This window comes from Boleophthalmus pectinirostris, unplaced genomic scaffold (assembly GCF_026225935.1).
Source record: "Boleophthalmus pectinirostris isolate CB_2022bp ecotype Guang Dong unplaced genomic scaffold, ASM2622593v1 HiC_scaffold_2823, whole genome shotgun sequence".
NCBI lineage: Eukaryota > Metazoa > Chordata > Actinopteri > Gobiiformes > Gobiidae > Boleophthalmus > Boleophthalmus pectinirostris.
Genome location: NW_026571288.1, coordinates 1,234,706 through 1,248,923, shown reverse-complemented (window position 1 = coordinate 1,248,923; position 14,218 = coordinate 1,234,706). Strand labels below are relative to the sequence as shown.

General features: G+C 41.9%; 1 protein-coding gene and 1 long non-coding RNA gene across 2 annotated transcripts in view; one reads left to right on the top strand and one right to left on the bottom strand.

Moving 5' to 3' along the window:
* LOC129410870 (uncharacterized) overlaps nt 1–1,548 on the bottom strand; it is a 5,695-nt gene extending 4,147 nt beyond the window's left edge. The window contains exons 1-2 of the long non-coding RNA XR_008633024.1: nt 978–1,548; nt 617–889 (exon numbers count right to left, since the gene is read on the bottom strand). This is a non-coding gene — a long non-coding RNA (uncharacterized LOC129410870). The remainder of the gene's footprint in view (nt 1–616; nt 890–977) is intronic.
* Nucleotides 1,525–14,218, top strand: part of hck (HCK proto-oncogene, Src family tyrosine kinase) — a 33,300-nt gene continuing 20,606 nt past the window's right edge. The window contains exons 1-2 of the mRNA XM_020934664.2: nt 1,525–1,793; nt 10,520–10,646. Of these exons, the coding sequence (XP_020790323.2) occupies nt 1,540–1,793; nt 10,520–10,646 (381 nt within the window). The 5' untranslated portion in view covers nt 1,525–1,539. The remainder of the gene's footprint in view (nt 1,794–10,519; nt 10,647–14,218) is intronic.

The following is a 14,218-nucleotide window of genomic DNA, read 5'->3' as shown; positions in this document are numbered from 1 at the left end:
TTCTGTTTTGTGTATGACTCCTCTACATGACCGTAAGTCACACACTCACATCTCATTTCTCAGTGTTCAGCAGCGTTTTCCCAGATTTCACTGGTGTTTTAACGGAATCATAAAAAACATATACAAATAAAAATAGACATATCTGACATGAGGCCTAAAAAGACGACATATAAAAACAGAGGCGGGAGAAGATCTCAGGCCACAAACCTGTGAGACAAAATAGTGAGAGGCTGTGCACACTTGAGGAAAAAGCTCTTGTAAGATGTTGTTCCTCGTGTTTAGGTTTGGATTGGACACAAAGGGGTTAAGCGAGGCCAGTTACATTTCTTGAGAAGCTTTAGATCCAAAAAGTAGAGCTACAACGACTGAAAAACATGAAATACAGTCGATCAAAAATGGTGAAAGCTGAAGTGCACAATTGATTTCCTCTAAATATGTGTCAGTGTGTATTGAAATTCTGTATTTTCTATTGATTATTGTTGCCTTCGATTGGAAATGCCCTGTTTCCCAATAAAATCATGATTCAGACAGAAGGGTGGGTGTGGGTGAAGTGTCTTGCCCAAGGACACAACCTCAGTATGTACAGTACAGATGCAAGCGGGATAGAACCACTGACCTGTGGTTGGTGGGCGATTGCTCTGCCACTGTGCCACGTGTGGCCTGGTTGGACCCTGTGATGACATAACCACAGCTCTCCGTGATGACGTCAGACTGCTTAAATCTCTCCTCCTCCTCTCCTCCTCTGTTCCTCCTCTCCTCCTCTGTTCTGTTCTTCTCCTCCTCCTCTGTTCCTCCTCTGCCTGTGTCTCAGTGAGTCCTAATCCCACAGACAGATGACAGATTAAGTGCAGATGTTTGGGAGACAATGCTGTGGGTTCCATTCTCTTTTCTAGGAATGGAAATATCTGTTGTGATATATATATATATATATATATATATATATATATATATATATATATATATATACACACACACACCTCACTGTGACTTTGACAAACAGTGCAGTACTCTGCTGGAGTACTCTACTAGTGCAGTACTTGACAAAGTGCAGTACTCTGGTGGAGTATTCTAGTGCAGTACTTGCAGTTGTCTGGAGCTTCATGCAAATGTCCCTGCAGCTGTTCATGTGAGTGCCACAGTTAGACCGCACCCACATTTGCATAGAGCGACACGGGCCAGAAGTCCTGCACTGGTCCTGTTTTAGTCCTGTTTTAGTCCTGTTTTAGTCCTGGTTACTTTATGTTTGTGCAAATGAGCTTCAGGTTCAGTCAGACTTCTTTAACAGTGTAATATAATTCAAATGACACATTATAGATGTGTTGTAATATTCATTCATTATTAAATATCATTGTGTAAAAATAAACAGTGTTTGAATCATTTCAGTTTAGTTTCACTTGAACTGACCTCTAAATGAACCCTTACTAGATTTATTTTCTAAATGACTCTCCTTGCGTTTTACACGCGTCCTGAAGCGCACTGGAGCCTGAGCGCACAGATGAATGACGCTGTTCCGATCCGTTCCGTGCGCGCTTTGGTCGCATGTGCGTCGCAGCTTCTGTTTCCTCTTTTCTCTCAGCTCCTTTAGACTTCCTCCTCCCCGGCGCATTCGGCTCCTTTTGCCCGAAGCGAGTGCATCTCCCCCCCGGCCACAGCCAACCGAGGCGCCCCCCGAACGATGGAGAATCTACAGAACACATTTGGATTATCTTAACAAAAGTAAAACCGACGCGAGAACAGCAGAGCGCGAGCAGCGGCCGAGGGAAAGACTATCCATATTGTTGCTTTTGTGAAATGTAAGTCATATTTGGTACTTTAAAAGTTTTGCAAATAATTAATTGTATTTTCGTTTCAAATTTGGAAACAGTTTTATATTTTAATAGCCAAGAAATATCTCTACAGTAAGTGACGCAAATGTCTGGCTATTTGCATAAAGTTATTTCAGATGAGCAGTGGAAAGAGGAACTGTCTTATGTTGAAGCGACCACCGCCTGTTAAAAAGTACACTTAACTAAACGCTGCATGTCTGAATAGGCTACAGTCAGTTTAAAATTAACTATTACAGGCCTAGTCGACTTCCTCAAAAGTAAAACCTGCACATTTCATCATCTGAAACCCGAGGGACATACAGAGTGGGAGAGCACCTGTGAACGGGAGGGCATCTGACACATGGATGTTTAGAACCAGGAAGTGTCTTGTTATTTAGTCTGTAGGCCAGTAGTTGATATTTTTATTCTTAATTCTCTCTTAAAGCTTTCGAAACTGACCTGTATCTCTGCATCTGACCAAACCACACTTACAAGACCACACCTGCAGGGGGAGTTCAAGCAAAAACGACTATTTATACAGAAAAATAGACTGGGGAACAGTGTATTTACATTTAAAAAGGCAGATTAAACTCAGAATGAACTTGCAAATCTTCATCTAACATGCAGGGATATAGGAGGATGGGAGGGCATCTGACACAAAGGGATATAGGACTCACTTAGTCACTTTTTGCAGTGCCAGTGGAGGTGAAAACGGCTCAAACTAAGGCAACCACGAGCTGTTCCTGCCCCGACTTCCAATAAAATCCATTAAAATCCATAAAAATCGTAATCATCAAGTGTGTGCCTAAAATATCGGATGTTATTTTTTTTTATTTCAATCCCTCCAAACACAACGTCAGAGGGTGAAACATGTTAAAAGCTCAGAGAAGTCCATTTTGCAGAGTAGGTCCGATTAAACGCTGCGTCGTCTTGTTTCTCTGTTCCCATCTCGTCCTTGTCCAGTTTTGTTTCTTCTTTCGATTGTGCAGATGCGGTTTGTAGAAATGTCTGACACACGTTGCTAAATGTGAAGTTTAAAATGACACAAAAAGGGAAAGCAAATCTTACTTCAGACTGGGAACTCCAAGCTGGACTAACGCGGAGGTGACATGACATCAGCGCAGTGAAAGGGTAGAATCCCTCGAGTTGAAGCTGAGACGGGTCAGAGTCTCAGCTGGAGTTTGCAGTGTAAATGTCAGATGCAGATTTGTTGACCTGGTTTATGGTCAACAAAGTTCAGCATCTTCTTTTTCATTATAAATAAACTCAAAGTGATGCCATTATTCAACCCCAAAGAAAAAGTTTCATTTGAATGCCATACTGTGAAATACTCTTGGCGAAGTAATAGCATCGCCATGGAGACCCTGCACATGAGGAGTTGGTGCAGCTTTAAGCCATAAGATTACTTTTCATAGTTTTTGGATCATGCAACGTTGATTTGAGGTGGTTTGGGTTTGACTCAGCTGCAGTTGTGGGTAACCTGAAGAGTATTATGAGGAAATTTTAGTAAAACACAATGTAGTAATTCTCCCTGGTACGTTCACCACATACTACCTTTGTGTTGGTTCTATTTATGCCGGACATACACTGTACTGTACTGTACTGTGGACAACTCAAACTGTACGACAAAATGGCAGCTGTTCTCACACTGTACGATCTGATGCTCAGTGCGATACCCTCACGAGAGGCGACTGGATTTCAAACAGGTTTGATATTCTTACAACCTACAATTGCCGATCAGGAGCTGTTCGTGAGGGATCAGTAATGAGTTCTCGTTACTCCATATTCACTAGACGAAGCACGACACACAATAAAGCGAAAACTCTGCCCGATCCCAAAAACAGTTGCACAAGTGAAAAATCGTCTCAAAAAGAGCCAAAAATCGCACAGTGTACGCCTGGCTTTAGGGAGGAACCCATCCAGCTTTTTCAGTATCGATACTAGGATTGGGCAGTATCCAAATTTTGATACCGTGATACTGTCTCAGGATTTTACTGGGGTATACGGTATTACTGTATTATCAAAACGTCAGCGTTTACGTGCATAACCTCACAAAACCACAGCCACGTGTCCAAGTGAGAGCGGCTCCACTGACAGCTGCAGCAGGATGAACACGCGCAGCACTGACTCTGTGTTTGTCAATGGGAAAAACGATCAAACTTGACTGAGGCATTTAGTCGCTTGTATCAGGTCCACAGTGAAACTAACAGAACACACTTGTATTTACCTTCTGTACAGACTGACCACAGCAAACACCAGGATTTCAAAAGTACATTTTAAAGCTCTTTCATGGGCTCTTTCACACAACACAGATCTGCTCCAGGAGCACGATGTGCTGATGGTAAACACACAAATACAACCAAAGATTCATGAGCTCTGTGTATTTTGATGGGGACACGCACCTATGCTCATGCAGAGCGTCAAAAAATAGGATGGATCCTATGTTCTGAAATCCAAACTCGCAGAACGTGCTGCTCCATACAAACGCCGCCCTCATTCACTTTCCATGCTTTCTAAAAGTTATGAACCCAAAATTTGTAGTTTTTACACTCTCTTAGGGCGAAATATCAACATGCAGTGGAGCCAGGCCCATAATCTCTGAAAAGTTAAAACATGAACTGTCTCCAACGCGACACGACAACAGACTCACCATCAGCCACAACATCCTCTGTCACAGAAAAAAACATATATTCCACTGAAAAAAACATATATTCCACTGAAAAAACATATATTCCACTGAGTCGTGTTCTTTAATCCAACAAAAGTTGAACCGCATCAGCAGCACAAGAAGCGAGATGTTTTTATCAGTGCAGTTCTTGTCCATGTGGTTTTAAGTTTCATTTCTGTAAAATGTAAAGAAATGTGATCTGAAGACAAAATGTTGCCAAATTGCAGAAGTACTAGTTTGAGGGGACCAACTCTCTCGCAGTTGGACTTGCCATCTTGTCTTGATCTCCCTTATGAGCGTCACGTGACCACGGAGCGAAACTAATCGAACGTCATCTCCCCAAGAAACATTATAGATACTATTAGGTTTAAATCGTGATTGCATTAAATTGAAAATACAACCACACATTCATTTGTGCTGAGCAAACTAATGTAGATATCAGTAAATTATAATATTATATTAGGTCCTTTATGCGCTGCAGATTTTTGTTAATGATGGTAATGAAACTGATACCATTGTTACTTTTTAATACTGCGGTATACCCTAATACCGTATTACCGCCCAACCCTAATCGATATTTTGGCTTTCGATATCTGCCGATACCTGTTGTGAGCCGATAGAGAGTGAAAAAGTCATTTTACTTCCATCAAACACAGTTAACACATTACACAAGAGATAGTAGTGTTATTCTTCCTGTAAGAAACAGGTCTGTGTGAATACAATCTGAAACATTATGAAACATTCAGGGTCGACATTCAACCAGCCGCTTTCTTTACATCCGACAACAGAACCAATGAGGACTGACTATGGCTGAAGGTCATGTTTGTGTCTGCTCTCTGGTTTGTAGCTGTGGCCTCTGTTCTGAGGCTTTTACAGGAAAAGATAAAACCATCAGTGATGTGAGAACAGCACCAAATACCCCTTAGTCCTATTAGCAGAAATAGTAGTTGTATACACTTCGAATACAACAATAACTTTTAAAATTGTGCCATTTAAAGATCCTGTATCTGTATTTGCTCCAGTACAGGTATATTTATAAGGAGCACTCGAGGTCAAAAATAAGTCCACTGTGTACTGTTTATTACAAAGCAAGAGAATCAGGAAGTGTGTATTAGCATGCTAGCTGTTGTTAGCTTTACAGTGAGGGTGAAACTCTGCTCTGGTCTGTGAGAGTTGTGAAATGCTTTTATAAACTCCTAGTGGTGGATCATTAAGACGCTCAGAATGCATAAAGTAAGTGAGGAAGAATTCTGGACAAGTGCAAACTGTTTATTTATCATGCACGTAACAGAACAGAGTTGTATGAAGACAAGTTCAAACATCATGAGACGTTGGTGTCAATATTCAATGCTGTTATCAGTATCGGCATAATTGCGTGGTCTGGTCTGGTCTGGAGTCTTTTGCTAAGCAGGGCGGGTCTGGTCAGTGCAGGTGCCACAGTGGAGCAACATGGTAAGAAATATGTCCTTATGCAAGACACTTCACCCACATTGCCGAATTTGAATGTGGTGTGCAGGATTGTTGGTAGTGGGAGGGTTAATGGTGCAGATTGGCAGCCTCACTTCCATCAGTCTGACCCAGGGCAGCTGCCTAGCACCACTGAACCACTGAGTGTTGAGTGGAGAATGAAGACATTTGTAGAGCGACTTTGAGCATCTAGGAAAGCACAAATAATAATAATTAGTGTTTTTTTTTAATTATCTTCGTACACAGCAAAAACTGGAGGGTTAAAATTTCATGGTAAAATATTTTTTGTTTTTAACACAAAAAGTGTTATTTTAACTATTTGAAAGTTAAGTGGGGGTTCGAGTTGGGTTGATATGGTTGAAGATAATTCAACTTCCCTTAGTGTTAATTCAACTTCCCTTAGTGTTAATTCAACTTCAGTTAGTGTTAACTCGACTTCCCTTAGTGTTACTTCAACTTTCCTTAGTGTTAATTGAACTTCCCTTAGTGTTCATTCAACTTCCCTTAGTGTTAATTCAACTTCCGTTAGTGTTAATTCAACTTCCCTTTGTGTTGATTCAACTTTCCTTCATGTTAATTCAACTTCCCTTAGTGTTAATTAAGCTTTCCTTAGTGTTAATTCAACCTCCCCTAGTGTTAATTCAACTTCCCCTAGTGTTAATTCAACTTCCCCTAGTGTTAGTTCAACTTTCCTTCGTGTTAATTCAACTTCCCTTAGTGTTAATTTGGTTCCTCCCACCCACCACTTCAAACTCCCGCGAGAGAAGACCAGTCTGAACCAGTTTTGTACATAATTTAATCTTAAATTAACTCAAATAAAGTGTAAAAATAAAACTCCTCTGTGTGTTGTTTAGCTAAATCAGGATAATCCTACGAAGTGTTATCCGTTTACTCTCAAAACGTGAATATAACTCTTGATTTTGGGGTTAAACAGGAACTTTGGTCCAGCGTTACTTCATGAACATTTCCAAAAATGTTAAATTAACTCTAGAACAGATTGGAAAATGTTCAAATTGATTCCGTGAGAGTCAATTTGAACAATCCGCTTTTTGCTGTGTAGGAAAAACCCCAACCCCCCCGTGCTTGTTTGAATGAAGCACTGACTACAGATGCGCTCAGGGTTTTTGAAGATATGAGAAGAGGATTAATCATTATGAGCGCGACCGTTATGTCATAAGGAAATGTCTGCGCTGGATTACAGATTACAGATTACAGTGAGACGAGACACAATCAAACTGCAAACGCGTCAAACCGCTCAAGCACGAGAGCCTGGGACAGATCTAGAGTGTCACCCTGCTCACATTTCAAACTGGATTTCAGTATTACAGAATCGACTCGATACTCAATACCGATTCTATAAATAGTGTATATATGTGTACTAGTCTATGTGCTCTTCTACTTGTTCTGATACTTTTCACTATACCAATACTGCTCAAACGATTATCTAGTTTTGATAGTTTCAGTTTCGATCAATATTTTTACAAATAGTGCAGCTTTATAATTTAAAAAAAATATAGTAAAAGTCAAATAAGGATGTGTCAGATGCCCTCCCGTCGTGCGTTTCCCACAGAGAGTCATTTTCTTTTGTTATATATTATCTCTTTACGACATCTTGTAAATAAGTGTTCAGTAAGTTATGAAGTCACAGGCAGAGCAGACAGAGAGAGGAACAGACGGAGGGAGAGAGAAGAGAGGGACAGAGAAGAGAGGGAAGGGAGAGGGAAGAGAGAGGGAGAGAGAAGGAAAAAGAAAAGAGCAGCAAAGAGAAGAGAGTGGGAGAGAGAGGGAAAGAGAAGAGAGTGGGGAAGAAAAGAGATGGGGGGGGTGAGAGGGAAAGAGAAAAGAGAGGGAGAGAAGAGAGAGAGGGGGTGTTCGAGATTCATAAACAGAATGAAAACCTGAAATGTGCACCTGCTCAAACTGTCTCCAAACTACTGCAATTCTCTCAAAGTGATTCATGATCTAAGCCAGGACTAAACCAGGACTAAACCAGGTCTAAACCAGGACTAGACCTGGTTTAGTCCTTGTTTAGTCCAGGTTTAGTCCTGGTTTAGTCCTGGCTTAGTCCTGGTTTAGTCAAGGCTTAGTCCTGGTTTAGTCTCGGTTTAGTCTTGATTTAGACCTGGTTTAGTCCTGGTTTAGATCATGAATCAGACCAGGACTAAACATGGACTAAATCAGGACTAAACCAGGATTAAACCGTGATTAAACCAGGACTAAATCAAGACTAAACTGGGACTAAACCGGGGTTGAACCAGGACTAAACCAGGACTAAACCGGGACTAAACCGGGACTAAACCAGGACTAAACCAGGACAAAACCGGGACTAAACCAGGACTAAACCAGGACTAAACCAGGACAAAACCGGGGTTGAACCAGGACTAAACCAGGACTAAACCGGGATTAACCAGGACTAAACCGAGTCTAAACCGGGACTAAACCAGGACTAAACCGAGACTAAACCGGGACTAAACCAGGACTAAACCAGAACTAAACCAGAACTAAACCAGGACTGAACCAGGACTAAACCAGGTCTAAACCAGGACTAAACCAAGACTAAACCGGGACTAAACCAGGACTAAACCGGGGTTGAACCAGGACTAAACCAGAACTAAACCAGGACTGAACCAGGACTTCACATATTCATGCATCATCCTTTCACACACTCAGTACTGCAGTTTTTTTAGCACCACGATCGCACTGCCCCATAGACATTTCACAGGAAGTGGGTGAAGTGTCTTGCCCACTAACACGGTAACAGTAGGTTCTATTTGCAATAAGTTTGAATATGAACTTTGAACAGAATCCTTTTATTAAAACACTCTGATAATCTGCTGTGTCCTGGTGCAGAGTCACATGTGTTCCAGTCAGCAGAGGTCCGAGTGTATTTTTAACCCGTTTATTTACCATGAGCAGAAGTGAAAGTGTCACTACTGTTGCGGCAGTGGAAAAACGCCCTGGCGCAGACAGGAAGTCCCTTAGTTAGTGTCACGTTTAAAGGCGCTTTCTCACTCAGAGCCACACTTCCTGCTGCAGCGGACACAAGAGGAACTGGCTGTATAAAGAGCTTCATCTGAATGTCGTGTGAATATTTAGGTTTCCCCAAGTTTCACTTCAGAATGACTCACCTCAAGTACTTTGGACCTGTTCATGTTTTGGTCTAATTCTCAGGCTTGGTGGTACCTGTACTTGTACATATACCTGTACTTTACCTGTACCTGCACCTGGACCTGTACTTTCCCTTTATTGTACCTGTACTGTACCTGTACTACACCTGTACTGCAACTGTACTGTACCTGTGCCGCAACTGTACTGTACTGTACTGTATGTGTATTGTACTGTACTGTACTGTACTGTATGTGTATTGTACTGTATTGTACTGTACTGTACTGTAATGTACTGTATGTGTATTGTACTGTACTGTACTGTAATGTACTGTATGTGTATTGTACTGTACTGTACTGTACTGTACTGTACTGTATGTGTATTGTACTGTACTGTACTGTACTGTATGTGTATTGTACTGTACTGTACTGTATACTGTACTGTACTGTACTGTACTGTGCTGTACTGTATGTACTGTACTGTACTGTACTGTACTGTACTGTACTGTACTGTACTGTGCTGTACTGTACTGTACTGTACTGTACTGTACTGTACTGTACTGTGCTGTACTGTACTGTGCTGTACTGTATGTGCACTGTACTGTACTGTACTGTGCTGTACTGTACTGTACTGTATATGTACTGTATGTGTACTGTACTGTGCTTACTGTACTGTATTGTACAGTACTGTATGTGTACTGTATTGTATTGCACTGTACTATAATGTACTGCAGTGTACTGTATGTGTACTATAATGTACTGCAGTGTACTGTATGTGTTGTGTACCTGTGCTTTGGTCATGGGTTCATCATGATGTTATCGTCTCAATCATAGTTATTTTCAAAATCAACATTTAAAAACTATTTTATAATTTAGTTGTGCTGCTGTTGAATGACCTGCTGACCTGTTGTATAAAATGAAAATAAACTAAAGCTCATGGCCCAGATGATTGTCTCCACGAAATAAACTCTTTTACAGTTTCTGTTTAATCCAAATATTTAAACAGCAAACCTCTTCCTCTTCAAGTCATTTATCAATCTGACCAAAGTCAATAAGTAATCTGCCACTGCAACAGTCCTATCCTGATCCATGTCCTTAGAGTTAGGTTTATAGCACACACACGCACACGCACACACGCACACGCTCACACACACACACACACACACTCACACACACGCACACCCTCACACACACACACACTCACACGCTCACACACACACTCACACACACGCACACACACACACGCACACACACACACACACTCACACACACGCACGCTCATGCACGCACGCACACGCTCACGCGCACACACACACGCTCACGCACGCACACGCTCACGCACACACACACGCACACACGCTCACGCACGCACACACACACACACACAGATATTTTAAAGGTGCTTGACTCTTGTGACCTTGTGATGTCATGCAGTGCTTGTGCAGCGGTTCAAGAGTGTGTGTTGTGTGTTGCAGAGGGAACATGGGCTGCACGGGCTCAAAGGAGGAGGAGAGTGTGGGTAAAGAGGGAGCGAAGGAGGAGCAGAGCCGAGCTCAGAACACACACTACGTCAAAGACCCCACCTCCGGCACCAAGAACACGGTGAGTTAATGGACAAAAAACAGGGAAGAACACAGGAAGGTAGAAAAAACAACAACAAGGAAGAACACAGTGAGTTTATGGACTCAAACACCGGAATAACAGAAAGGAAAAGGATTGTCACTGACACATCACAACTCTGAGTGACACATGTGGAATGTAACAAACACAGAAAAACCTCAAAATCATACACTGTAAACCCCAACATCCAAAGTAATTAAACAGATTAAGTTGTGTATACTCAAAGTTTTAGAAATAGTCCTACTAAAAAGAACTAGGACTGAACCAGGACCAAACCAGGACCAAACCAGGTCTAAACCAGGACTAAACCAGGACTAAACCAGGACTGAACCAGGACTAAACCAGGACCAAACCAGGTCTAAACCAGGTTTAAACCAGGACTAAACCAGGACTAAACCAGGACCAAACCAGGTCTAAACCAGGACTAAACCAGGACCAAACCAGGACTAAACCAGGACTAAACTAGGACTGAACCAGGACTAAACCGGGGCTGAACTAGGACTGAACCACTCATGCTTCACAGCAAGAAGGTTCAGGGTTAGATCTCTGGGTCGCCCGGGCCTTTCTGTGTGGAGTTTGCATGTTTCTCCCCGTGTCTGGATGGGTTTCCTCCGGGTGCTCCGGTTTCCCCCCATCAACCCAAAACATGCTCCAGGTCCAGAACAGTTGATAGTCAAGGTCAGTTAAATACAATCAATTCAATCATTGTGTCCTTAGGCAAGACACTTCACCTGCATTGCCTAGTATGAAAGTGGTGTGTGTGTGAGTGATGGTGGTGGTCGGAGGGACCGATGGCGCCGATTGGCATGGCAGCTGCACTTCTGTCAGTCTGCCCCAAGGCAGCTGTGGCTACAATAGTATCTTACCATCACCAGGTGTAGAGTGAATGAATAATGCTGAATAATGCTCTGTAAAGTGTCTTTGGGGACAGAAAATGTCTGTTAAAAGTGCTATATAAATAAAGACTTACTTACTTACTTACATAATTCCATACATCCTGTTTCATATATTGATGTCTTCTGTGTGTGTGTAAAAAGTAGGAAAAATAAAGAAAAACAGCAGTGAATGAGAAGTGTTCCTGTGTGTCAGATGCCCTCCCTGGTAAATGGTCACATTTTTATACAGCGCTTTTCCACCTTCAAGGCTCAAAGCGATTTTCTACATCACCCATTCACACACCAGTGTACACAGACACTAGAGGCAAGATGGGTTAAGTGTCTTGCCAAGGACACAAAGACAGCATTCATCTGTGGGAGCTGGAATCGCACCACCAACCTGTGAGTCAGTGGATTTGACTGCTCAACCAGTGTGGTTATGTTGAGACCAGGATTCGAACCGCCAACCTTCTGATGGACTTTCAGAGGATTAACACTCTTAACTAACTGAGCTACTGTCGTGCCCTCGCTGTGTGTCAGATGCCCTCCCTCTATCTCCATTCTGTGTAAAGCTGCTAACTCTGTCGTTTAGACGTCTACAAACATGTTGTGGAATGTCTGGGAGTCTTGGGCGAGTTTAAAGTTCAGTCTTGAGTCTTCTTTCTGTTTGTTGGCGAGTTTTGCACACTGCCCTCTGGTCTCAGGGCCACTTCCTGTTCTGTGTCTTTAACTCGAGTCTGACAGAGGAAGTTCAAATGATGAGTGAAAACCGCCATGTCAGACCACACTTCCAGACCAGTCACTTTAAAAGGCTCTGGTCCCATTTAGTCCTGGTTTAGACCTGGTTTAGTCTTGGTTTAGTCTTGATTTAGACCTGGTTTAGTCTTGATTTAGTCTTGATTTAGACCTGGTTTAGTCCTGGTTTAGTCCTGGTTTAGTCCTGGTTTAGACCTGGTTTAGTTCTGGTTTAGACCTGGTTTAGACCTTGTTTAGTCTTGATTTAGACCTGGTTTAGTCCTGGTTTAGACCTGGTTTAGTCCTGGTTTAGACCTGGTTTAGTCCTGGTTTAGTCCTGGTTTAGACCTGGTTTAGACCTGGTTTAGTTCTGGTTTAGACCTTGTTTAGTCTTGATTTAGATCTGGTTTAGACCTGGTTAATCCTGGTTTAGACCTGGTTTAGTCCTGGTTTAGTCTTGGTTTAGTCTTGGTTTAGTCCTGGTTTAATCCTGGTTTAATCCTGGTTTAATCCTGGTTTAGTCCTGGTTTAGTCCTGCTTTAGTCCTGGTTTAGTCCTGTTCTAACAGACGTAGACTGTATAAATTGGTCACTGTGTTCCTGGAAGCGTCGGGTCATTTTCAGATGTAGTTTTAGTCTTTTTTCACAAAGATTAGACACATTTTAATCACAGTTTTGGTTTATTTTTGATGAGTACATAGTTTTAGTTCCTAGTTTTATGTGTTTACACGACTACAGCAAAAAACAGAACGATGAAGAGGAGGGGGAGCGGAGGTGAAGATGGTTTCTATAACATTTGGACCTCTTTGACTCCCTGAGGTCCTGCTGTGTGCGTGTCACTGTTTCCATGACTATAGTAAGGCAAAGCAAGGCAAGCCGAGTTTATTTGTACAGCAGAATATGTACACAAAGTAATTTAAAGTGCTTTACAGAATAAGAAATACATTAAAATCACAAAACAAACAAATCCATACATAAAGAATCATTATAAAATTAAAAGAGAGAGACATAAAATGAGAGGAAAACAGAACAGAACTGGATTTAAACAGAGTCAAAGTAGAGTCTGTCTCACTGTTCCAGGTTTTAGCTGCATGAAACTGAAACTCTGACTCCCTGTGTTTAGTCGTGACTAGGGATGGGCATTCAATTAAAATTTCTTAATCGATCTTCGAGAGAATTAACGATCAATTATCGATTCATAATTAACGTTTTTTTATATTAAAATTATCTTCATTATTATTACTATCTGGACTACTAATCTGCATAAATAAATTTAACTTTACGACATATAAACCATAACCACTCTAGAGCCACATCAGCCCGTTTATTATAATGTGTTTAATGCAGCTCTGTGCAAGTCTCACAGAAACAAAACTTAAAACCTCATGGCTCATTTGCAACAAACAGCTCTTGTGTCGCTGATGCTGCATGACTCAGTGGAATACAGGTTAGTGTGACCATATTTGTGTTTGTCAAAACCAGGACATTGTACGGGGGGTGGGAGGTGGGGACTCGTCATCGACATTGAGCGACTCTCACCTGACAAATCTTTTTCATGTTTTCTGTATCCTGGTGAACTTTTTCCCACTGGACACCGAAACATATGTGCTGCTTTGTACACTGTGCACATGGACTCACACTTGTCCCGACCAGAACGGAAAGCGTGGAATTTTTTTGTACAAGTCATCGTCATCGTCGCATTTGTGCTTCGGTATATTGCAGACAGACCGACTGTTTGTGTCTCGCTCCTTCTGAGTGCAGAGAGCTTCATGTACAGACCCCTGTTTGTTCCCGGACACGGACGTTTGGTCACGCTACACTACGCACAGCAACCTACATTCGGTTTGTTCTATTAAAATGAACGTAATCGAGGAAATTCTTAATGATCTCTTATCGATTAATCGACTAATCATGCCCATCCCTAGTCGTGACTCTGGGCACCAGC